Genomic DNA, 26,654 nt, shown 5'->3' on the forward strand with positions numbered 1-26,654 from the left:
GAGGAAGCTGTTCCTTCTCTCTCCTCTCCTCTCCTCCCTAGAGGAAGCTGTTCCTTCTCTCTCCTCTCCTCCCTAGAGGAAGCTAGTACCCTCACTAAAAACGCCGGGACAACGCTCCACACGTCCCAAACTCTTCTCCCTTCTGGCTCCAAAACTGTGGAATGCACTTCCCATTGCAGTCAGAACTGCAGCATCACTCCCAATCTTCCGCCGTAGTCTGAAAACCCACCTTTTCAGACTCCATCATGGCCCATAGTTACTTACCCCACCCCCTTAGATAGCATTTCTGTAGACTTAGATAGCATTTGATACAGACTTATAGCATGTTATGTAGACAGCACTATAATTGCATTGTATGTAGTCATAGCACGTCATAGTACATATGTATAGCATAGTAGTATAGATGTATAGTTTATATGTATAGCTTCATTATATAGATATTCCACTGTTACTTTCTTAGCTTACGCATGTTTCTTGATAAATGTTTTTATGTGATGTATTCCCATGCTTTTTTGTTCTTGCTTAAGTAAATCGCTCTGGATTAAGAGCGTCTGCTAAATGCCTAAATTGTAAATTGTAAGCTGTTCCTTCTCTCTCCTCTCCTCCCTAGAGGAAGCTGTTCCTTCTCTCTCCTCTCCTCCCTAGAGGAAGCTGTTCCTTCTCTCTCCTCTCCTCTCCTCCCTAGAGGAAGCTGTTCCTTCTCTCTCCTCTCCTCCCTAGAGGAAGCTGTTCCTTCTCTCTCCTCTCCTCCCTAGAGGAAGCTGTTCCTTCTCTCTCCTCTCCTCCCTAGAGGAAACTATTCCTTCTCTCTCCTCTCCTCTCCTACCTAGAGGAAACTGTTCCTTCTCTCTCCTCTCCTCCCTAGAGGAAGCTGTTCCTTCTCTCTCCTCTCCTCCCTAGAAGAAACTGTTCCTTCTCTCTCCTCTCCTCCCTAGAGGAAGCTGTTCCTTCTCTCTCCTCTCCTCCCTAGAGGAAGCTGTTCCTTCTCTCTCCTCTCCTCCCTAGAGGAAGCTGTTCCTTCTCTCTCCTCTCCTCCCTAGAAGAAACTGTTCCTTCTCTCTCCTCTCCTCCCTAGAGGAAACTGTTCCTTCTCTCTCCTCTCCTCTCCTCCCTAGAGGAAACTGTTCCTTCTCTCTCCTCTCCTCTCCAGAGGAAGCTGTTCCTTCTCTCTCCTCTCCTCTCCAGAGGAAACTGTTCCTTCTCTCTCCTCTCCTCCCTAGAGGAAACTGTTCCTTCTCTCTCCTCTCCTCCCGAGAGGAAGCTACTCCTCCAGCAGTAAGCAGGCATATCACAGCATTGTCGAGCTGTAGAAAAGTAAGGAAACCACAAGAGGCAGTCCACAAGAGGCAGTCCAGCCTTCATCTTGGCACTATAGTAGGCTAGTTATTAGCACTACGAAATGTGGAAACCCATTGTACATTATTTGTATTATTATAATTCTCCTGATGTTAGAGATCACGACAGGCAAGAGATCCCTATTGTAAAATCTCCAGATGAACTCTGGTGGAAGACCCAGATTGAGCCTGAAAGGAGGATATATGTAAGGGGGAGCCCAGATGTAGACACAAGGAGAATTCCCAGAAGAAAAGACACGATTATTAGCCATGAAGTAGTAATTAAAGACTATAAGATCTCTCAGCGATAAAGTCAATTGTAGTCCTTTTAATCATAAGGTTAATCTCACACGAAAATACCAAAGATTGAAAGCTAATGGGAAAACCAACACTCAGATGATCAGGAGAACACGGTGCGAGGGTTTAAAGAGACAAGGAGGTTACATCACCTTAACAACCTTGTATAATGTTCTGCAACATAATATAATATAATATAAGCAAAACACACAATCTTCCTGCAGCACGGAAGATACGTTTTTTTTTTATGTTTGAAAAAGATTGAATTGAAAAATCTAGACAAAAATAGTCCCTTGGAGAAAATACTTATTTATAAAGAAATTCAATTGTCCAGGACTTATTTACCACACTGTTTTGTTATTCTAAATTAAGTTCAGAAGAATTATAATGACTTTAGACAAAGCTGTGATAGACCAGGTGCTTTAATTGGCTCTATGAAAGGGCATTCATGAGCTAATTTCATGTCAAAAGAGTAAGCGGCCCTAAGGAGTTGTAATTCTGATGAAAGCCTTTTGGCAAACAAGTTCTAACTTCCTGGAAACACCATCAGTTACCAGGCAACAGAAGAAAAAAAACATGCCTGCAGTGATACAACTCAGTCGATGTAAGTCACTGGTCTAAAAATAGCTCCCAGCTCTCCTCATCTATAATTGAAATCATACAGCATGCTAATCGATATGGTTATTGATCAAATGATCTGGTTCCAGGAGAGGAGACAAAAGGAGAGAGGAGATGAGACGAGAGTAAAAGAAAGAAAGAAAGAAAGAAAGAAAGAAAGAAAGAAAGAAAGAAAGAAAGAAAGAACACACGCACGCACAAAATTAAATTCATCTTCTCAACATCACAAGGCACTGTCCCTCTGAAATAAGACCAGAATATTTAACACCAACGTCAAGTCAGTTCTCCTCTATGGATCAGAGACATGGAGAGTGACAAATAATACCACCAACAAACTCCAGACTGTCAACAGATGCCTAAGACGCATTCTGAGTGCCTGAGGTGGCCCGATAAAATATCAAATGTCTGCAGCCAAACCAACCAAAACTCCATCAGCCAGGATGTGAAGAAGAGAAAGTGGGTGTGGATTGGACATACCCTCCGAAAACCTACTGACAACTTCACTAGGCAAGCACTTGACTGGAATCCGCAGGAAAAAAAGAAAAGTGGGAAGGCCAAAAGTGGAGTGAGGCAAAGACGACCGGACTATCGTGGGCCCAGTTGAAGAAAACTGCTCAAAACAGAGACCGATCATGGCGGGGGTGATTTCGGCCTTATGCTCCACCTAGGAGCCTACAGGAATAAGTCAAGTAAGGCAAGTCTCAACATCACCTAATTATTATCGCTGACAGCTTTAAACACACAGGTCTGGTGTAATGTGCGTGTTGGCATGACCTGTTGGCATGACCAGTCAAATATCAGGAGACTTAAGGGCCCTATTTTCACCATAGACAGGCATGCAAACAGGTGTGCAAAGCCCGCGGCGCAAAATGTTTGAGGATTTAAGGTCTACCAAATCGATTTTGGAGGGTCGTGGGGGACACTAAGGTTAATACTACACGTAGGGCTCTATTTTGCTATAGGCCTTGCTGCTCTGTGCCATGATTGGCTACCGTGAGAGGAGGGTTGATATAAATAAGATGAGGGGATCACGCCACACACACACTCAGCACGCACCCTCATAAACCACGGTCCACTTGGCTGGAAGTGACTGCATGAAACACAGGAAGTACTGCTGGGCAATGCCTGCTATCACTACAGGAACATGACAAACATAAAACTCACACACACAGACACACACCTCAGCGTGGACAGACGGTCCATGAGCTCAATCACCAGTCACTAATGTGGTCTGTAGGTGAGTCACGACTCAGGGCACACACAACACACACTCACGCGTGCATGCACGTACGCACGCACCTGTACGCACACACACGCACACGCACACACACACACACACACACGCACACACACCCCCTCTTGCTACAATAGCTGCTGTAGCATTTGTCAACCAGGAGAAAACAACCATAATGCTTCTACGAATGGAGAAACTCGATAATTGCGACTGCAGGTCGCAGTTAACTACGTAATCGTGCATTTCCCGTCAGTTGTTTGTTTGGTTGGTCAACCCAGGCATGACCATATATAGACATCACGTGATGTCATCAATATTAAGCCCATATATGGAGATCCCTGATGTCATCAATATTGGCCAGCAACTCTAAACCCTTAGATCTCCATATGTGACCAAATTAGACTGAGGGACTGCTGGAATTTGCGCGATGGCAGGCTCTCAGTCAAAACTGGTCACATATATGGAGCTGACTTGTTCTGACATTCCATATGTTGATCCTTCCTCATCCATCCTTCCTCTTCGATGTCTCCCTTTTGACTGATACCTGTCCATTTAAACTCTAGATGGGCCTGCCCCAAAGTCATTAGTGCAGCCCGCCCGGCGAACACTAGTTCTCAACAGGCCGGAAAATTAAGGCCCACCCTACCTGGGCCGTCATCAAACCCTGTAAAAGACACTGCCCCCACAACCGCGGGCATGTTTTAAGGCGAGCATTCAGCTATACCATCTCTCTGCCTCTAGCCTGTGCATAGGACAGTCACAGTGCATATAGCAGCATCTTGTCCTGGCTGTCAGCATGCTGGCCTATATATAAAATGAACCCACACATAAACATATTATCCTGGTCTACAATAGCCCTCTCCCTGACTAATACATACCTCCTATGATGACACAGCTACTGTCTCTCTGTGAGTGTGGGTGAGTTAGCGAGTGTGTTTCTATGTTTGTGTGTGTGTGTGTGTGTGTGTGTGTGTGTGTGTGTGTGTGTGTGTGTGTGTGCGTGCGTGCGTACGTACGTGCGTGCGTGGTTTTGTGCGTCTTCAATTGAATAACTTGGGTGACCTGCTGTGAGGTTATCACATCAAAATCGCTGTTACGCAGCTATATATCCTGGTTTCCTAGGCGACGTCCTTCTGAGACACTCCCAACTAAAATACAACCAATCACAAGGGGCCAACCATGCACGATTTACCGTAGGCCTCTATCCTTCTCTCTCTCTCTCTCCTACTGGACCCCAATTTCCTGGGGTCTAGTAGAACTATAGTGAATAATAATAATAAAGAAATCACTGTGACATTTTGTAAAAAATAAAATAAGATGCATTTAGCCACTTGCTCGAATGCCCACAACCCCCCCCCCCCCACTCCATTGGAAGACAGGTTAATTTACTGAAAAGTGTCAGTTTTGACATTCAAGGTTTACAATCGACAGCGGCAATTAAGGAGCTATAGCATCCTTCATCCAACTTAATACAACAGCCTGGGCCCAATTCCAGAGACACACGTTACTTAGCATACAACAACTAGGAACAAAATGGCCGACAAGCTAATATGATCAACTGAACACACGCGGTAGCACACACAGCAACAACCTTTCATTTACACCTCAGCACCAGTGATGTCAGCCTGCAACACCCGCCGCCACTGTGGGTGCTAGTTTCCATGGGCGTGCCATCTGTGTGTGTGTGTGTGTGTGTGTGTGTGTGTGTGTGTGCGCGTGTTGTACTCACCCTCTGGTCTGTACTGGGCAACTATGGTGACATTCTGCCCCGCGTTCTTCAGAGCTGCTGCTGCCTGCTCGTGTGTTGCGCTGCACAGGTCCACCCCATTTACCTATGCGCACGCACGTGCACACACACACACACACACACACACACACACACACACACACACACACACACACACACACACACACACACACACACACACAGTTAGATTCTATGTCTTGGATCAATAGTAATAAATGTATAGTGTGACATGAGAAGGCAGTAAAGAACACAGTGGATCTGGATCGATAGGTCATCTGTGGGTCAGTGCGCACACACACACACACGCGCGCGCACACACACACACACACACACACACACACACACACACACACACACACACACACACACACACACACACACACACACACACACACACACACACACACACACACACACACACACACACACACACACACACACACACACACACAGTGAGTAGACTTACTGTGTTTTTGTCTATCTGTGTGTGTGTGTGTGTGTGTGTGTGTGTGTGTGTGTGAGAGAGAGCGTGCGTTTGTGTCTTACTATAACCCCTCTATACTTAGTAAAACAGACTTGAGTTACATTACACTTTGTGCACTCTTTTAGCTGATGTACAAGCTCACAATGCAATGAGTCACGTCACATTGTGAACTTGTAGATCTGCTATTTCCTGGCGTATGTTCATCGCCTATAGAATATGGATGCTGGCGTTAAAGGGTCTGCTCGCTCAGTTCGTACCGACAGGATGCGGTCTCCTTTGCGAAGCTCCCCACAGAGGTCTGCTGGTCCTCCTGCCAGGATGAAGGAGATGAAGATTCCTTCTCCATCTTCTCCCCCGACGATGTTAAAACCCAGACCTGTAGCGCCCCGCTGTAGCACCACCCGCCTGGGCTCCCTGTAAGCACACACACACACACACACACACACACACACACACACACACACACACACACACACAGTCAAAGTTAAACGTTAAAATGTACAGTTACCATTACCATTTTAGGCATTTGGCATACGCTCTTGTCCAGAGCGACTTATACTATAAGCAAGGAAATCAATTATCACATACATAGAATGCAGAAAGACAGTGTCGTGCCCCAAGAAACTAGCATCCCAGGTAAACCAAGAACCTATAGCATACTGTAAGTCAATATAATATCAAAGATAACAATCTGTACAGTACATAGGATACAGAGTAAACAATGAACCTAGCCAAGAAAACAATGAACCTAGCCAAGAAAACAAATCTAAGTAACAAAAACATGAGAAACAAGTGACCGAGACATGTCTGCACATGGCAGCGATATCTCGGTCAATCGATCAAGCATCGATCAATTTTACAGCGTCCACTTTGTGGGAGTAAAACCATTACATCGTAAACTGCAGTTTGTAGGAAGGATGCAAGCATAAATACGATCAAGGACAAATCAGCAGCATCCCCCTCTGTGGAATCGGCCATTCAGCACTGACACTGCCAGCAAACTGTTCTCTTTGCTGCGTGTCCTCTCCTTCCACATGAGGGCGGAGCGGAGGAAAAGCAAATAATCCTCTTACGTCTTAACCAGAGTCTCTAATTTCAGTAATGAGAGATAGGAGCAGGTTGTGAGGTCAGGAGGAGGAATGTAAGAAGGTTGTCTTATTGGCGTGTTGTGTTGCTTTCGATTGACAGATTGATTGCTTGGGAACCTTTATTTCCGGTGTTGCCACTGAGAACAAGGTCATTTTTTTGTAACAGAGCCCTGTATACAAAAAGTGATGCAAAATGTATATTAATAGATTTTGACAGAAGATGAGGTTCACATAATTCATAATACATAATAGAGAAAAATAACTAAATCCATAAAATACATTAATTTCCAAAGGTGACAAGACTTTCTTTTTTACTATAGGCAGATGCATTTGCCAACTTCCATTATCAAATCCACCACATTCTTAATGTATCAATGTAGATTTAATATAGATTCAAACTATCCTGAAATTTGTTCCATACGGTGGACACATGTTTACAGCAATATTAACCCGCTTTGTGGTGGTTTGAGGAAACTCCACCATGACCCAATCCTGAGATCTGGTACACTGACTTGAGAATCTGATCTGGAGAAATCTGCATGAGAATTAGTTCAGGGAAAATGTCCCATATAGGCAGACCAAAACTGCGCTACAAAGACATCTGCAAGAGAGACCTGAAGGCCTTGAACATCGTCCTGGACACCTGGGAAACTGCAGCATCAGCATGTCGCACGAGGCGGTTCATTGAGGACGGTCTCTCCAAGTTCGAAGAGACGCTTGCCCAGCAGTCCGTGGCGAAGAGGCCCCAAACCAAACAGATAGACCAGCATCAGTCTTCCCCTGTGTGTAGTGCGGAAGGGAATGCAAATCCCTATTCCTAGGTCTATTCAGCCACACCCGACACTGCAGAAAAACCCCTAACCAGAGCGCGACTCCATAGTCTCTCGAGACTATGAATATGCTGCTTCCATCCAAGATCAACGGGATGCGAATTATATACAACAATTTATTTATGTATGTATTTATTATTATATCATTAATTTGAATTATAATTAAAGCATGTCACAAATATTTGTATTTATTGAATTGCAATGAATGTAAATACATGTAATTGCATTTAAATAATGCTGGTAAAACACAAGCATTAAAGTTCAGCTCACTATAGGAATGAAAGCACATTTCACCATGTAGACCAGCAGATGTCACTATGACACCGTTAATGGACTCTCACAGTATGCATTTTTCTACTATCTACATTTTAATTCCATGCTAGAAGGCTTTCTTACCTTTATTTGAAGTTGTTATGTCCCCACCAAAGAGGTCCAGGTGTTATTTTGTGCAAAAGCGCATTATTGGCGTTATAAGCATTATAAGCCCTCAATGAATTGAATTGAATTGCATTGAATGGGGCTATGGGGTGTTGTGCTAATTAGCTTGTTTTCATCGCTAATTTTATTTTTATTTTTTATATATCCTCTCTTCATAATGTAAATAGTATCCAAAGCGGCACATTTTACTACTTATTTCAATGGAAATAAGCGAATTAGCACAAGAATCCAACCCCCATTGAGGGCTTATATTAGGGGAAATAGCCAATAATGCACTTTTGCACAAAATAACACCTGGACTTCTTTGGTGGGGACCTAACAACTACAAATAAAGGTAAGAAAGCCTTATTATTTTGTAAGATATTTTTTTGCGGCTTACGCCTTTTATTGGTTTTTTGAAGGGACAGACAGTAGGCTGACAGGAAACGGGAGAGATGGGGGAAGACATGCAGTAAAGGCCGTGTCGGGCTCGGGAGTCGAACCCGCGGCACACTGCGACTGGATTACCAGTCGGGTGCCCAGATGGTTACGCTACCGCCTGGGCCGTAAGAAAGCCTTCTATCATGGAATTCTCCTTTAACCACTTGAATTTCAGCATGGCTATTCCGGGGGGGAAACGTTTTTTTTTTTTTTTTAATAATTGGTGAAGGTGAAGACGGGGTTAAGCGGTCGCACGCGTTGTGGACTTGGAGATCTGTTTTTTTCACTATAGGGTTCCGGACAAAAGTCTAATCTCTCTTTTGGGTCTCGACCTGAAAAGTTTGAGAACCACTGCCATAGAGTGAGTTCACAATGAACATATTTCTATAATGTGATGTTATTTATTCACATGACTGGAGGTTTTTCCAGTAGAGGGCCTGAAGAAACCAAAGGGCAAAAAGGCCTTAATTTAAATGTGCCAGCATACAAATGTACACCACGTCCATTTGGTTACACCAGTGCACTCTCTGAGTTATAAATTATTTTACTGTGTGCCACCACTTATCAATGTAACACATTTTAACCTAATTCCCTCCATACTCTTTTCAATATTGATGAAGCTTGTTGCCACAATGAACAATGCAGATAAGCAAAGTTTTAACTGTCAGTCACCTACAGTATAGTGTCCTACACTAAGGACAATGCTGCCAGCAATACATCGAGTTGGTGGAACCAAATGCAAAAAACAACTCTTAATCAACAGCGCTGAGGTACCGTATCTCCGTAATTCCTGCATGCCAACTTCATGACTTGACAAATTAAAAGAAAAACGAGAGGTCATTGTTACTTGCGCAAGCAGAGCGCGCAAGTATTTTTTACGCCTGGTCCGTATGCACCGTCCCAGCCAACCCGCCACTTTTGATGCGTATGCAAATAAAATAGCAAATTGTGCCTGATTTGCTGGGACCAGAGTACATGGTGTGTATATGTATGACTAGATCTCAATGATGACGTAAGAAATATGGTCATTTGTGTAATCTGGTCCCAGCAAATCAGGCACAAATTTGCTGTTTTATTTGCATACGCATCAAAAGTGGCGGGTTGGCTGGGACGGTTTTTGGCGCAAAGTAACCACAGTATACCGCTAATCAACTTACAAATTATATAGTATTTGTATGACTATCTCTCAATGATGACGTAAGAAATATGGTCATGTATGTAATCTGGTACCAGCAAATCAGGCACAAATTTGCTGTTTATTTGCATACGCATCAAAAGTGGCGGGTTGGCTGGGACGGTTTTTGGCGCAAAGTAACCACAGTATACCGCTAATCAACTTACAAATTATATATATAGTATATGTATGACTAGATCTCAAGATGACGTAAGAAATATGGTCATGTATGTAATCTGGTCCCAGCAAATCAGGCACAAATTTGCTGTTTTATTTGCATACGCATCAAAAGTGGCGGGTTGGCTGGGACGGTTTTTGGCGCAAAGTAACCACAGTATACCGCTAATCAACTTACAAATTATATAGTATTTGTATGACTATCTCTCAATGATGACGTAAGAAATATGGTCATGTATGTAATCTGGTACCAGCAAATCAGGCACAAATTTGCTGTTTATTTGCATACGCATCAAAAGTGGCGGGTTGGCTGGGACGGTTTTTGGCGCAAAGTAACCACAGTATACCGCTAATCAACTTAAAAATTACATATATATAGTATATGTATGACTAGCTCTCAATGATGACGTAAGAAATATGGTCATGTATGTAATCTGGTCCCAGCAAATCAGGCACAATTTGCTGTTTTATTTTCATACGCATCAAAAGTGGCGGGTTGGCTGGGACGGTTTTTGGCGCAAAGTAACCACAGTATACCGCTAATCAACTTACAAATTACATATATATAGTATATATGACTAGCTCTCAATGATGACGTAAGAAATATGGTCATGTATGTAATCTGGTCCCAGCAAATCAGGCACAATTTGCTGTTTTATTTGCATAGTATATGTATGACTAGCTCTCAATGATGACGTAAGAAATATGGTCATGTATGTAATCTGGTCCCAGCAAATCAGGCACAATTTGCTGTTTTATTTGCATACGCATCAAAAGTGGCGGGTTGGCTGGGACGGTTTTTGGTGCAAAGTAACCACAGTATACCGCTAATCAACTTACAAATTATATAGTATTTGTATGACTATCTCTCAATGATGACGTAAGAAATATGGTCATGTATGTAATCTGGTACCAGCAAATCAGGCACAAATTTGCTGTTTATTTGCATACGCATCAAAAGTGGCGGGTTGGCTGGGACGGTTTTTGGCGCAAAGTAACCACAGTATACCGCTAATCAACTTACAAATTATATAGTATTTGTATGACTATCTCTCAATGATGACGTAAGAAATATGGTCATGTATGTAATCTGGTACCAGCAAATCAGGCACAAATTTGCTGTTTATTTGCATACGCATCAAAAGTGGCGGGTTGGCTGGGACGGTTTTTGGCGCAAAGTAACCACAGTATACCGCTAATCAACTTAAAAATTACATATATATAGTATATGTATGACTAGCTCTCAATGATGACGTAAGAAATATGGTCATGTATGTAATCTGGTCCCAGCAAATCAGGCACAATTTGCTGTTTTATTTTCATACGCATCAAAAGTGGCGGGTTGGCTGGGACGGTTTTTGGCGCAAAGTAACCACAGTATACCGCTAATCAACTTACAAATTACATATATATAGTATATGTATGACTAGCTCTCAATGATGACGTAAGAAATATGGTCATGTATGTAATCTGGTCCCAGCAAATCAGGCACAATTTGCTGTTTTATTTGCATAGTATGACTAGTATATGTATGACTAGCACGGAAAAAACTGAATTAATCGAAAAATCTAAACCTCCCGTTAACGGAAAAAACGGAATGACAATCAATATCAGTTATCGCGGGGTCAAAAGAGCAAAAACTAATATTTTTTCGCTAATATCACTAATGTTGGATGTAATTTACCAAAAAACGGCCGAAATCCGCGTGATCGTGCGCTATCGTGCACGCGCTCCGTCTCTATGTGCGTCGCTGTAAAAAAATTGATATTTTGCGATCTTTTGGGGTTGATTTGAGGTTAATTTGACTTAGTTATGAAAAATATAGCATTAGCTTAGCAATCCGGACCAGCCAAGCTATTGACTAGGGTCAAAATACTACAGGATGTTGTTGATCGTTTAACCGGAAGTGACTTAGGAAGATCCGTCTATTTTAGCCAAAATCAGCATAATGATGCTTTCCCGCCATCTGGTGGCGAATCGAGAGAATACATTTGCAATGAATGAAAAAAAAAAAAACATCTCTTCAATCCACCAGATCTTTCTTGTATGTTAAAATGATGAATTAAAAATATGCCAATTTGTTACCCAAACAAAAAAATTGGGACTGGCAGTCCAATGGTTTAATATCACTATAGTCCAAGATTAAATACATTTAAAACAATTGACAATTTACAATAAATAATAAAATAATTATACTGTATACGTGATAACATTTTAATTCAGTTTATATACCTTTTTTTCATCACATATCAATGATTTATTTTTCTTTGAAAAACTAAAAAGGGATCCAGAATATTTCTAAATTGATAAAACTGTATTTCTTATATAGATATAAACTTGAACCATACTTAATAATACTAGGTGTTTACATGCATAAAGTAGGTAGGTAGCAAATAGTTACACCTAATAATTAGACATTTCAAACGTTCCTTCACAGAGATACTGAGATTTCACAGTTTACAGCGGTCGAAAGTACTTGCGCGCTCTGCTTGCGCACTAGTTGGCCATTTATGGCCTACTAGTGTGCAACAAGCAAGTATGTACTCGACAGAGTGCAGTTCTAGTTTTGATCTGGATTCACCACAGCCAGTGTACAGTATTTAATTGGTATCAGGTACGGTCGCCCCTAAACCATCTCGCCCATTGATTTCTTCCGCCGACCTCATGCTGACTGCTCGGTGCCACGGTTCTTGTATTCTTTATTTTGTTTTACTGAGAATAAGGTTAGAAATAAGTTTAGGGTTAGAGATAGTTTTACTGGGGTTACGTTTAGGTATAGGGTTAGGATTAGGCATAGTTTTACTGAGGTTAAGGTTAGGAATAAGGTTATGTTTAACCGTTTAAGCATAATTTACTTAGGTTACTTTAGGAATACCAGGTGGCGCAGTTCAACCGGCTGTACACCCGGGGCGAGTTGGTAAAGGGGCGACTCGTCTGGTATTAACTTAATTGAAAGAGCAGGATTCTTGATGTAACACACACACTCTGTTTTGGAAATCCTAATGTGGACAGAGAAAGTGGACAGAGAAAAGGAGGGATGAGAAAAAGGGTGAAGGAGAATCATGCACGGAGAGAAATAATGAAGGCGTTACAAGTAAGGAAGAACACATCATATTGACCATTATCACAGTCAAGCTGAGGCTTAGCAGATTTATTCTAATCAAAGCCTCCAATTGGATGCCAGGCTTTATGACGAAACGAGTCACACGTGAGTAACCCTGGTGACGCCAGATGAGTGACGAGGGTTGATATGGTGTAATCCATCCATCCATTAAAACAGATTAAACAGCAGTACAGCACTCAGTGTACAGTGTGTATGAGTACATTCCTACTTTTGTACGTATGTACAGTACAGTACGTGTTTGTATGTACGCGTGTGTGCGTCAGAGAAAAAGACGGGGACAGAGAATGGAAAAAAGAAGGCGTTCCAATAATGCCAATGTATTGTTATTTAATCACAAGCTCCTTTATACTTCCTATTGGTTAAACATTTATACGCATTAGAATGTTCTTCTAATCTAATGCATGAGGGGCCATGATTTTTTTTTATGACTTTTTTCATTTACAGTATTGCTATGTTTATTTTATTTGAAAGTGAAACATTATGCCTTTAAATGGAAAGATGCACATCAACTATAACCTTTACTCATTGGATCAAAAACGTATTGTACTTTCTTCAGTTATAGAAAATAAAATCCTCATTTCCCCACAGACCTTTTATCTAATTGCCTGCTGTTCCATAAAAAGGAAACCCTGCACAATTAGTACATTTATCTGTCTGTACTAATTACACTAATTAAAATTAGTACAGTGCTCTGCAATTATTATTCTTTTGCAAATAAATCTAAAAGCATATTTTGTTTTATTTTATTTTATTTTTTGTTTACTTTTTCCCTGGTGTTTTTTATTGTTTTATTAGAGGTATGCTTTTCCCCCTTATATGTTCTTTATTTTAATTACTGCTATGTCCCATTTGGTTTTCGTGTCAAAGATTATATCACTATCAGACAGAAACAAGCCATTCTTTCCTGAGTTTAAATCCTCTAAACAGACCTGTTTTACGGACGGTATTGAACTGTGCTCTGCTGTGCTTGTACCTGTTGAGACCTATACCTTTCAATCCGGGAGCTACCTCTGTGTCTCATAGTTGTTGCTATACACAAATTTGAAGGTTTTCAGAAATCAATCACTTGAAAATCTCAATAAACAAAGTAAAAACAAAATAAATTAAATAGAGATACAAGGTTTCTGCCCGACAGCAATGGTGTACTGTATGCACTATGAGAGGGTGTGTGTGTGTGAGAGAGAGAGAGAGAGAGAGAGAGAGAGAGAGAGAGAGAGAGAGCGTATGTGTGTGGAAACCTGTCCCAGGCGATAGCCTCATTGCCATCTGCTGCCTACTGTACAGCCACACACACTAATACCCAAGCAGACCACAGAGGTCACAGACCGCAGTACAGAATGTGTGGGGGTTCTCTTGGGTTCACATTCTAGGGCTGTGATTCCCCAACACCGTAATGAGACAAGTCCAGGTGTGCCTTGGGATTTCGTGACAACAACCACACATTATTAATGCAAAGAATAATAATAATGTATTAATATCTGTACTTTGTGCTCACTCATTTCCTGATGGAGAGTGTGCATACATTGATGCACAACAAGTTTGAAAACCACTGTCCTAGACACTGTAGTAACGAGTAGACCTCATGAAATATAAATTACGCAGAATTCTCTTTTCTGCCACCAGGCATCGCAAGTAAATTACAGGTAACTCCAGGGATATTAAGGTGCCTTAAAGTGCAGACAGCTTCTATAAATGTGTCATCTGGAGCTATTTTTTATTTATTTTATTCTACCTCTGCACAAGATTGGATGTTTTACTGTGTCATATACAATTTGGCACAGTGAGGACGACATTGAAATACATGGCGGTGGTGGACATAATGTGACCAGATTTGACTGAGAGCCTGCCATCTTGCAAATTCCAGCTTTTCACCAGAGGAGAAAAACCTAAAATGAGTTAATAGCACAGGCAGACTCTTCACATAGTAGAGCATGTCTGAAATAAGTGCTGAAATCGACATGAAATAAATGCTTAAACATGTAGCTAGGTGTAATGTTAGAGACCACATAAGTGAACCTTTCAAGCCTGTTTTCTCAACTCGCTGTTTTCTGCAAGACTCTATAAGCCATATCTCCAAAACTGGTGGGTCAAACTGAACAACCAATTGTCAATTTGAAGCTATGATCCCCTGTTTTCATATGACATGAAAAAAATCCAATGTCAGTCCCTCAGTCAAATTTGGTCAAATATTTCTGGAAAACCTTTCCAAAATACAGTATAACTGTCTTGTCAATAGCAGAAGACAATGAAACCACATCATATGCCATACCAAATTATGCACCACCACTTTTCAGCAAAAGTACTGCCTGTCACATCCTATAATAAAGGTATGACAGTGTGTGTGTGTGTGTGTGTGTGTGCTCGTGCGTGCGTGCATGTTTTTGCAGGTCGTTTCATATCTTACCTGGTGATGTCATCGTCTCCCATCATGCCCCTGGGCAGTGGTGAGTATCTGGGTGTGGTCAAGGGGGCGGGGCTTACGGACTGGCTTCCTCCCATGTAGGAAGGACTTATATGGTTGTCTTGGTGAGGCGAGTAGGCTAGAAGGACAACACAGACATATTAAACTGTGGATAATCAACGTGAATTGTACTGTAAACTCTCAAGAGTTATGGGGGTCCGGGTACGTTCGAGTATATTTGTTTGAATTAATTTCGATCTTTTCGGGTTTTGCTAAAGTTTTGTGTAGTACGGACAGTTCATTTATTATCATGTCATGGTAGGTGATTGTGAATGTACAGTAGTTTAGTTACAGTAAGTGTGAGTGGTGTCAGGAAGTCAATTCAGCAGACCAAATGTGACCAGATTTGACTGAGAGACTGCCATCGCGCAAATTACAGCTTTTCACCAGAGGAGTAATGAGTTAATAGCACAGGCAGACTCGTCACATACTAGAGCATGTCTGAAATAAGTGTGAGAGCTGAAATGTAAATATGAAATAAATGTCCAAACATGTAGCTAGGTGTAATGTTAGAGACCACAGAAGTGAACCTTTCAAGCCTGTTTTCTCAACTCGCTGTTTTCTGCAAGACATTACTCTATAAGCCATATCTCCAAAACTTTGATTAATTTTAAGTCATTCATAGTCAATGGTCATAATCTTATAGATGAGGAGGCAATCGGGATTAAATCAGGTGATTATTAGTTTTGTACATGTGCTGGATAAAACTAAATCCTAGCAGCTTTCCTTAAAAATTAAATAAAATTAGTCTTACTATCAGCAGAACAGAGCACTGCATGGAAAGGACAACAATAGGATTATACTATAGAATACCTCATGTTAGTATAAGTATTACGTACTGCAACAATGTGTGTGTGTGTGTGTGTGTGTGTGTGTGTGTGTGTGGGGCACGACATAATTGTTGACCTATTAGCTAAGGACATAAGTTCATATGTTTCATCATCTGCCAAAATGTATAAGCACTCACATGTTTCAACTGCCATGTTCATGCACAATAATGAAAATGATGCCTTTTCAGATGTCACAGCTAATACACCAGATATTGTTGTTGTTGATGAGGACAGTAGAGAAGTGACATTTGGAAGTGGCATGTACATTTGACCACAGTCTGGAAGAGGCATTCCTTACCAAGATGCTTAAGTACCAGCGTCTTAAGGATGCTATTATACAGCTTGGCTACAAATGTAAACTACTTGTTTTCCAAGTTTGCGCATCCAGACCACTATTGATTGTGTTCAAGAATTTCTTGTTAAATGTGTGTGTGTGTGTGTGTGTGTGTGTGTGTGTGTGTGTGTGTGTTTGTGTGCATGCGTGTGTGCGTGCACTTGCTTGTGATTGTACTGTATACTCACAGTTGGTGACATCAGGTGGGGGGAAGTTGTCATTTATGAAGACGGAGGTGTGTTTGGCCACACGGAGGTACACCACGTCAGGGGTTGCCTTCAGAGCGGACACCGCATCCTCGTGAGTTACGTCCTCCAGGCAGGAGTTGTTCACCTGAACAAACATACATAACCGTACAGTAACCTACGTTCAATATACTGATGCATAAATACATAGCCAGTACGTATATTATTCACTAACAGTAAATCCAAGCACACTCGCACACACAGGCATCCAACATACATTAATACATCGATGCATATTCAAATATACAATTATGTACATAGTATAACTAATAAGCATGGGGATGTTTGATGTTCTTAATCGTATACATGTCACTAATGTGCACACCAAGAAAGATTTGATTACAAGAAAACGCAATACCGCTTTTTGAAAAGCATGAATCGAAAATGTGTTTAATCTTCAGGTGTACTTAAGTACATCTGTGAGGATGACTGTGATGCCTAATTTACACTCCGTCACCTGACGGTGTCCCACGCCGAAAAAGTCACTCACAAGAACAACATGTCGTAGCGCGACACATTTCGAGTACATCTGCCTTTTCCAGCATGGGACACCGTCACATTAAGAAGTATAAACCAGACATAGTCTATACTCTATAGGGTACGGTATCCTCTTATTAGTTTCTATTTCAATCAGGCCAGCTAGTCATTCTTAATCAGTACAGTGTATGCTGTAGCATTACTGTCACTTCATTGCTCACCACTTTTAAAGTGCAGTGTAGTGGTGCATGAGGGCAGACATCAGATACTGTGCATTTAGTCGCTCTGATTATGTCATGTAGAGGAACTGTTATACAGTAGTTACATTCCACAACACGCACAGTATAGATAGTGTCTCGCCCCGTGGGCGACGGGTTTAATTTCAATGACTGGAGCAGAGCAAGCCCAGGAGAGAACAAGCAAGATGTTTGATGCTATGAAGGGAAATTAATTTTGTCTTTGTTTATGTCTGTCTTATTTATTTATAAATTACGTATTTATTGAGTATAATGTTGTACTACAGTGTTTGCTTTTTCTTTTTTTTTTCCTTCTTTTTCTTAAAGGTATATTCAGTGATTTCACTTAATTCAAATATCACTTATTTTTTTGTTTTGTTGTGATAATCCTCCCTACTATAGAGTGTGCTGACCATATAAGGAGTTCCTCCCTGTCCCCAGTTAACCCCTGGGGGTCAAAAAACCTTAGGTTTCGTTTTTGACTCTCTATCCTGATTGGACGAAAGGCTGGGTCCCACAGCCAAAAACGAAACCTAAGGTTTTTTTGAGTGAAATCACTGAATATACCTTTAAAGGACCACTTCACCCCTTTTGCAACCAGATCTTATTTTAATGTTTGGGAGACAAGAAACACTTGTCTCCCTTCTTTCCTGGACTACATGTTGTCTCAGTAAGACAGCCCTCTCCCTCTCCATAAGATGGGGTGAGTGCAGCAAAGGATTATGGTCATTATAGTAATCCAGCAGTGAGAATGTGACAGTTGTGTGCAGTAGAGTTGAAGAGGTGTACGGGTGGAGGAAGGATGGAGAAATAAGAAAATGATTTTTTCTTACGCCCATTAGTTTGTCGCCTATCTGTAGCCGTCCATCTTTGTGAGCAGCCCCGCCCTCGATGATTTTTGTCACATAGATGCTGTTGTCACCTGGGACATGTTGATTGCCTACACCACCTGCTATACTGAACCCTAAGCCTGGGAGAGAGAAACAAACAAACAATAACATCAGTTCAGACACTCACTTCAAAGTAGATTAACCATTTATTGCAACAAATGGAATACAGTTAAACTTGGCATTAAAGGCTGCCCTCTGGAGATGTTCTCTGGATTTTGTCGAAGCAGCATGCTAAGCAAAATCAGGGGAATTAAGCAAATTAAAACCCCCATAGGGATACAATAGTAATACATAAGCAATACATTGACATTGATATTTAGCTTGAATCAGCAGACATACAGTAAATTCAGTAGTATTTGACCCTATCATTCATGCCAGACTCTTGAGCCTATGCCAGACTGATCAAAAGGTGGAGGCTGGGGTGGTGGAGGCAAGCTTTGCCAGCAGCAACAGTGTCTGTGAAGCAATGGAAGCAGAGCTATTGTGTAGCAGAGAGCCGAATTTAAACAGACCGCCATGTTGAGGGAGTGAGGTGTGATTGGAGTATGGACGTATTGATCAGCTGAGATGTGAATGAGGAATAGGAAGCTAGGCTGATTGATATCAGCTGACAGACGGCTGATTACAGCTGAGGCTTGCAGACCCCCGTGTCCCTGTATGCATTAACACCATGCTTCATTATGAATGATTTTTGAAATGTTTGATTTACCTGGAAAATGGTGTAATACTGTACGTGTGACTATTACACTATAACGATAATATGACTGTAACTGTTAACCGTACAATCGATTGACAAGTAGGTTAGAATATAATGGGCTAGACAGACAATGGCATCCACTACTCATAACAGATGATGGGTAAAATGCAGAGGACAAATACCACATTATGTGTAAATATACAGTACTGTGGCAAACTACCACAGCAACACATGCCCGCCAAAGTCGCGAAACTTCAAGATCTACTAGCTCGCAATGCGTCCTGCTTGTTATAGATCTGCTATTTTCGCTATTTGGGAAAAATGGCATGCCCAACAAAAATGGTCTGTCTGTAGAAGAAGCTGTTAATACTGCCATTATTCAAACTCCTGATTTGAATGCTTCTGTGAAAAAGAAGAAGAATATTAATATGACCATAATATGAATCAATTTGCTCTACCGCCGTATCACCTTTGGGACCTTTGACCAGTTTAATGTCTATGATTCTCTCGGAGAGGCTCCTCCTGCGTCGTATGTACAGCCTGACCAGACCTCCGGCCTCCTTCAGTGCCTCCACAGCTCCACTGTGGGTGACCTCCCTGACGTCTGCTTCGTTCACACGAACTATGCAGTCATTTACCCTGCAAGTGACATGACACACACACACCACCGTCACCACTGTTTTTTATGTTGTTTGTTTTGTTTTTATTCATTCAGACTTCATTTTGACTTTTTTTCTTTAGTTGTAAATGTTTTCACCTACGTATGTTATCCAGGTCTGTATCGCCACCGGGTTTACACTAGGTGTTGATTATGTGCCAAAAAGCCCATTATAAAAATAATTAAAATAAATTGTGCACGTCATGTGCATGTCGTCACTTGCACACCGGATTAGAGCAATTAAAAAAAAACGTTTTAAAGGCGTCCAAAGGCGTTCATTGCAATCTATACCATATGGGAAAGGCGTCAAAAGGCGTCCTTTATTGTGTGTATGTGTGTGTGTGTGTGTGTGTGTACCTACCTGAGTCGTCCATCCTGGGCTGCAGCCCCTCCAGGTATAATCTTGGTAATGAAGATAGAGGGGTCTTCTCCAATATGGGGGTTATCAGTGCCCCCTGCAATACTGAAACCCAGGCCAGAGTTACCCTATACACAGTCAGTCAGTCACACGCGCACACACACACACACACACACACACACACACACACGCGCACACACACAGAGAGAGAGAATTGAGGGCATTCTTATGCAAATATTTTGTGTTTTATTTACAGCTGTTATTTGCTGTGCCTTTTCATATACAGTACTGAAAAACTTAAATTTGTTGATCACCTTGTTCTATCTGCCTGATAGTGATGCGCGCCTTGCGCAGGTCAGGGTTTTCTAAAACCTGATCCCATCATCCCACCAAACCAACCAAACAATGTGTTAATTAACGACCCAACACCACCTGAACCCGACCTGTTCGATTGCGTTTACTGTGGCTGGGGTTGACCTGCACACGACCCTGACCCACGATAATTGGGTCCAAAGCTTTAGATTCTGGCCATACCAAATTACTCCTGTGCCACATTTCCTGGGTTGTTTGCATAGTCTTTTTTGTTATTTTGACCAGAATGCCTGGGTCCGTGAGGCTACTCAGTCAGTGTTCTGACTGGGTAGCGTTACGTTACTTCCTTCACAGTTGTACCAATGATACTAATACAGCTCTGTAGCAGAGCCTTGCCAGTGAGCCAACATCCTGATTCTGTTTTAGGCCAAATTAACAGAAACGTATAGATGGACTGCCGTTAGGTAAATTGGTCATTGGTAAATTGTGAAGGAATTGTGAAGGAATTGTGAAGGACGATTTCAACAAACTCCACAGTGTGATATTTTGGCATGCAATGGCTAATACCCTTCAGTCACACAGGTGTGACTGTGACCATAGTCATACGCTTACACAACAATGTCAATATGGCTCCTGTGAAAAAGGTTACAGCTGTGTCTTCATCTCCTGCTTTCTCACTTTCTATGGGGCTGTAGTGTGCGTGTGCGTGTGTGTGCCTGTGCGTGCGTGCTTGTGTGCATGTGTCCATATTATCCTTGAAGCAGAGCTACTTAAATAGACAGAACCAGGTCACAAGAGAATACAGAGAGAGAGAGAGAGAGAGAGAGAGAGCCTCACACAAAGAAAGCCTCAGGGAGAGAGGAAAGGAGGGATGGAGGGGAAAGAGGCAAATTATAGTTAAAGGGGAACATGGTAGGAAAGGGAAGGGACCGTGAAGGAAATGAAAACCAAATAACTGAGACATAAGAGATAGTGACGGTGTCACAATGTGAGCAACACACATACTGTATAGAAATGAGCTGAACAAATGGATTAAGGTGAGACAATAAGGAGACAATGTTTTAGCCCCTGTCCGTCCATCAATCCGTCTGTAAGCAGCTAATCTCTTGCACCGTTGGACCGATTAGGATGAAACACACTTTCACACACTCTCACAGTAGGGCACTCTCAAATCGGCCTTAATGATGATGTTATGATAGGCCACTTCACGTTTTGGCCTATAACTCTTACCCTAACTCTAACTTTTAAGTTTATTGTATTTGAAATGTAATACAATTATTTACATTGGATTACCCAACTCAAGCAAGGCTCTGCAAGTGTATCTGTATACTGTGATGAAATGAAAGGAACCTGCTCCCTTGAAAATCAAACCAACCACAGTACTGTATGGTGTTGAAAATGATCAGCACTAATGTCAAGTATACGATGAGTAAAGATCTTACCCTCTCCAGTGTGATCTCCTCATACTCATAGTCTGCTTCTGTACCATTGACCTAATATAATGAGAGATAGAGACAGACACACACACACACACATGTGCACACACACACACACACACACATGTGCACACACACACACACACACACACACACACACACACACACACACAAATGGAGAGAACAAATGGAAGAGAGAGACAAATTAATGACCCATGATAGATATGGGACAGTTGATAGTGGGTTATGGTAGCATTGGTATGAACTGTTTAACCTAACCACATACAATTGGCTGGGTGCAAATAGGCTATAGCCAAGTGGTTAAGGCGCGTACCACAAAGGCGCTTTGCTCTTTGACCAATAGTTCACATGCTCGCAGAGCATGTGAACACGCTGCTATTTTTAATGGCCAAAGCAAAAATCTTAAATGACACGGATGCTTTCCCGGTTTTAATGGGTTACAATGAAATTAGGCATTTGTTAGAGAACGAATGGTAAATGTATTAAATATTAAAATGTTCAAATAAACCTGCAATTTTGAGGGGAAAGAAAAACATGCGCATTCCTGGCACAATCGCTAACATGGAATATGGTGTGTGTACACACACACGCACACACACACACACACACACACACCATACACACAGAGGATGGCATTAAATCTGATCTGAATAGAGCATTATGTTTTGTTTTCTACAAGGCTTATACTGGGGGATGAATGTCCTCTCCCTGCCTCTGCACAACCCCCATTTTTATAACTACTGTAGTCGCACATAGACACACGTGCACACTGCGCACACACACACACACACACACACACACACACACACACACACACACACACACACACACACACACACACACACACACACACACACACACACACACACACACACACACACACACACACACACACACACACACACACACACACACACACACACACACACACACACACACACACACACACACACCAGCCAAGTTACATCCCAGTGGGTCATGTAATCCCATTGGCTGTATAATCTGTCTCTCTCTGCAGTCAGATTAGTATATAATTTGTATTCCTGCCCATTCAAAAAGCAAAGCACAAATCTCAGCCACCTGCATGTAACAACAATGTGATGTACTGTTGGCCTATAGTGCCACAGTGGTTTTCCAATGTTTTCCACGCCAATGAACTCCAAATTAACATATTCAGCCACGAGCCCAGTGTGTTGTTGAAACGTTTTTAAACGATTCTTTTGAAAATAGCAGATTTACAAGAGAGTTAACATTTGAAATTAGTCTACAGTAGGTCAAATGGTGAAAATGGAACATAGAAGTACTGTAACTTACTTAATGTTTTTTCTCCCTGTGTTCAGTACTTCCCATTTGCTAAATTTGTAATTCTCTAAATTCTCTCATTTGTACTAGTGATAGTATTCATCTTGTCTATTTGGGTTACTAAAAACTAAAATCCATACTCGAGCGTATCTATAGTCATTTCGATCTGCTCCAGCTGATTTCAGGTTTTCATCCCAGTCAGTCATTATGCTAAATGACTCTAATGTGAACAATATTGCACTATATTTTATTTGTGCTGTTTGTGCCAACGATATTTCACTGAAGGAGAAAAACAGGCATAAAGCATGTGTCCCTGGTGGTGTCTCTCTCTGTGCTGTTTATTTTTGCAGAGTGGTATATTCCAGGAAGAGAAGCAGGGATTCCACAGTAATTACATAATAAACTTATCTGACAACATACATTGATTCCCTAAATTCCCTCTGACAGTTCTGGCTACCAGTTGAATGGTTTTCCAATCTAATTATTATGAGCCATAAAAGACACTGCCGGGGGTAAAGGGAAACTTTTCAGATTTTCAACCTAAAATCCCATTGTTCTGATGACAGGCGATAGTGTCAACATTATGATGTCTGGTGCTCTCAGAATAGGACAGAACGTTTCAGCTCAAGACCAAAAAGAAAAATGTGATGTTTCTCAGGGACCCAAACCCAAACAAGCTTGTGATCTGCTATTTTCACTACTACTCTTTACTCTTTTATTGAGCTCCTAACATCGTCCCTCACCTACAGTAGTATCAACTCAATCAGAGCTTAAATTCTGCTAAAACGCTGCTAAAGAATGCACTTATAATGGGAGTGGACGGAGGGAAAACATTGTTGTAACACATTGTAAATCTCACGATAATCTACACCTTAAATCAGTTTATATAAATCCCAGGTACGTTACAGTGATCAAGCATATCTGAACTAGGGAAGGGAAGCGCTTGCAGTGGCTCAGGGGTAGAGTGACCGGATAGCAACCGCAAGGTTCCCAGTTCAAACCCGAGCTCCCCCAGAGTTAGTGTCAAAGTGTCCTTGAGCAAGACTCTGTCTGAACCCCTAATTGCTCCCGATGTGCAGGTGGGTGCCTTGCATGGTTTCCTTCGGCATCTGTGTGTGTGTGAATGGGTGAATGTAATGCACAATCTCGGTAAAGCGCCTTGGATAAAGGCGCTATATAAATACACCATATACCATGTCCTTACGAACCCTGGTCGTGTGGTGTTTCGAAGCACCGCCCGTGCTCATAAGACTGTGAATGAGTTGGATCTGAGAGGCTAAACCTCATCTGTGGTCTGTGGCTCAAATAGCCAATAAATAATGGGCCTTGATACTCTTCTAGAGTACGGTCATACTTACATATGGGGGGGGTGATAATAATGGGCCTTGATACTCTTCTAGAGTACGGTCATACTTACATATGGGGGGGTGTAGAGTACGGTCATACTTACATATGGGGGGGTGTCGGCGCTGTCTGTGTTGACCACCACTGGAGGGGGGTTGGCCTGCAGGGAGACAGAAAGAACACACAGGCAGAATGAGAATGGTATAATGGAAACACTAAACGGAGAATTAGCACACACATGCACTGACACACAGAAGCGCAAACACACACACACACACACACACACAAACAAATCACATTAAGGAGCTTTTGAGTTGAGATTTGACGAAAAACATTGTATGTGCATTGCAAACACCACACACACACACACACACACACGTACCAATATGACAATGACTTACTCGTCTTGTCAGAGTCAGAGTCGCGGTGTTTTGGTACATGTTGAATGCATCTGCTACAAATGACCACCATTGAGCGACTACATTCACTGCATGACATACTGCACTGTCCTAATAATGGATAGTATTATAAGGTACTTCACTGCACTGGACAATGTTTACAATGTAACTCACTACACATGTTTTACTACACTTGTTGGACGACGCTGTGCTCTACTGTAATTCACAACGCTGTCCTGTACTAAAGCACAAGGCTACATGTCCGGTCTGATTGGCTCATCCATCTATTCACTGTTGCTGTGAAAGCTAGCTATGAAACAGATATCCTGAAGGCTGTAAGCTGTTCATTTGTTAATTTCATGTACCCTCAGTTTGCAGCACAAGCACAACCCTTTTCCATCTCCAGTCTAGTGGCCTTCTGTTCTGTCACCAGCCTGTGCCAGCTATCTGTTCTCCTTCTAGAGCCTCTGGACAGGTCAGACATAGCCACAGAGCCCCCACACTCTCGGTCTCTCTTTCCATCTAGATAATGTATTTTTCCCCCACCAGGCTAATACAACAAATATGAAGACAGTCAGTCAGGGTATCTTTAGGCAGTCCACTGTCTCAAGGTCCAATCTTCTTCTCACAGCCACAGAAAATACCAAATAGCCATGTGCCTGCCGTGCTGCTGTCTCCCCTAGCCTGCACACCCCTCCCCTAACTCCTCCAGTTTTCAGTTAGCAGCTCGCCAGCCAGTCCACCACCCTATGAACCTCCGGGTCTTCTCCAACCACCCAGGCCGGTCTGTGCCGTGAATTCAGAAGTGCCAGTCTCCTCGTCCGAACCAAAAAGCCAATCAATCAACTAACCAACCAACCAGCCATGCAGCACACCAAATTGACAGTCTACAAAAGGTTCACAGCATCAGAAAGCAGAGCGAGGACAGCAGTACTATCCCTCTACACTAATCCCTCCCTCCCTCCCTCCCTCTCTCTTTCTCTTTCTATCCCTTTATCTGCTCAGCCCTCTCATGGCCCAACTGCTCACCCCCCTCTCTGTCAAACACATACAGTATGCCCTCTCTCTCCATCTCCAGCTGTCCGTCACTGTCACCGTCAGTGAAGCTGAATAGATGCTTAATACTATATGGACACATAGTAAGAAGACAGGGATGGATGGAGGGAAGACAATAGAGAGGGAGATAACAGGAGGAGAGAAAGGAGATATAGAGGAGAGGGGGTCATAGGGATTATGGGTATTGTGGGAGGAGTCATTTTTGCCTACTGAACAACAATATAGAGGGACAGAGGTCAGGCACGCACGCACACGCGCACGCACGCACACGCACACACACACACACACACACACACACACACACACACACACACACAAAACAATTAACGGTGTAATATTGCCATGATAATGTAACAAAGGAGGCAGGGTGAGAGGGAGATGTGGTGACAGTAGAGAGAGAGAGAGAGAGAGAGAGAGAGAGAGAGAGAGAGAGAGAGAGAGAGAGAGATAATGAGGGAAAGTGTGGACAGAGATTAGAAGAGAGAGAGCAAAGACAAAAAGAGAAGAGCTGAGGAGGAGAGAAACATAAATTGTGCAGCTACTGTATTGTAAACAAAATGCCAATGTGACAGTGAGGACTGGCTGAGCCTGACATTTGCAGCTGTTATCACCCTGTGTGTGTGTGTGTGTGTGT

General features: G+C 42.1%; 1 protein-coding gene across 3 annotated transcripts in view; it reads right to left on the bottom strand.

Annotated features, from left to right (window-relative positions):
* LOC310860766 (disks large homolog 1-like) overlaps positions 1-26,654 on the bottom strand; it is a 159,646-nt gene that overhangs the window by 43,730 nt on the left and 89,262 nt on the right. For all 3 annotated transcript variants that reach the window (XM_083767922.1, XM_083767921.1, XM_083767923.1), the window contains 9 exons: positions 24,673-24,726; positions 21,906-21,956; positions 20,155-20,279; positions 19,605-19,774; positions 18,382-18,518; positions 16,779-16,923; positions 15,370-15,505; positions 5,972-6,128; positions 5,213-5,315 (listed from right to left, as the gene is read on the bottom strand). In XM_083767922.1, the coding sequence (XP_083624048.1) occupies positions 5,213-5,315; positions 5,972-6,128; positions 15,370-15,505; positions 16,779-16,923; positions 18,382-18,518; positions 19,605-19,774; positions 20,155-20,279; positions 21,906-21,956; positions 24,673-24,726 (1,078 nt within the window). The remainder of the gene's footprint in view (positions 1-5,212; positions 5,316-5,971; positions 6,129-15,369; positions 15,506-16,778; positions 16,924-18,381; positions 18,519-19,604; positions 19,775-20,154; positions 20,280-21,905; positions 21,957-24,672; positions 24,727-26,654) is intronic.

This window comes from Protomyctophum parallelum (genome assembly GCF_964188405.1).
Source record: "Protomyctophum parallelum genome assembly, chromosome: 6".
NCBI classification, from domain to species: domain Eukaryota; kingdom Metazoa; phylum Chordata; class Actinopteri; order Myctophiformes; family Myctophidae; genus Protomyctophum; species Protomyctophum parallelum.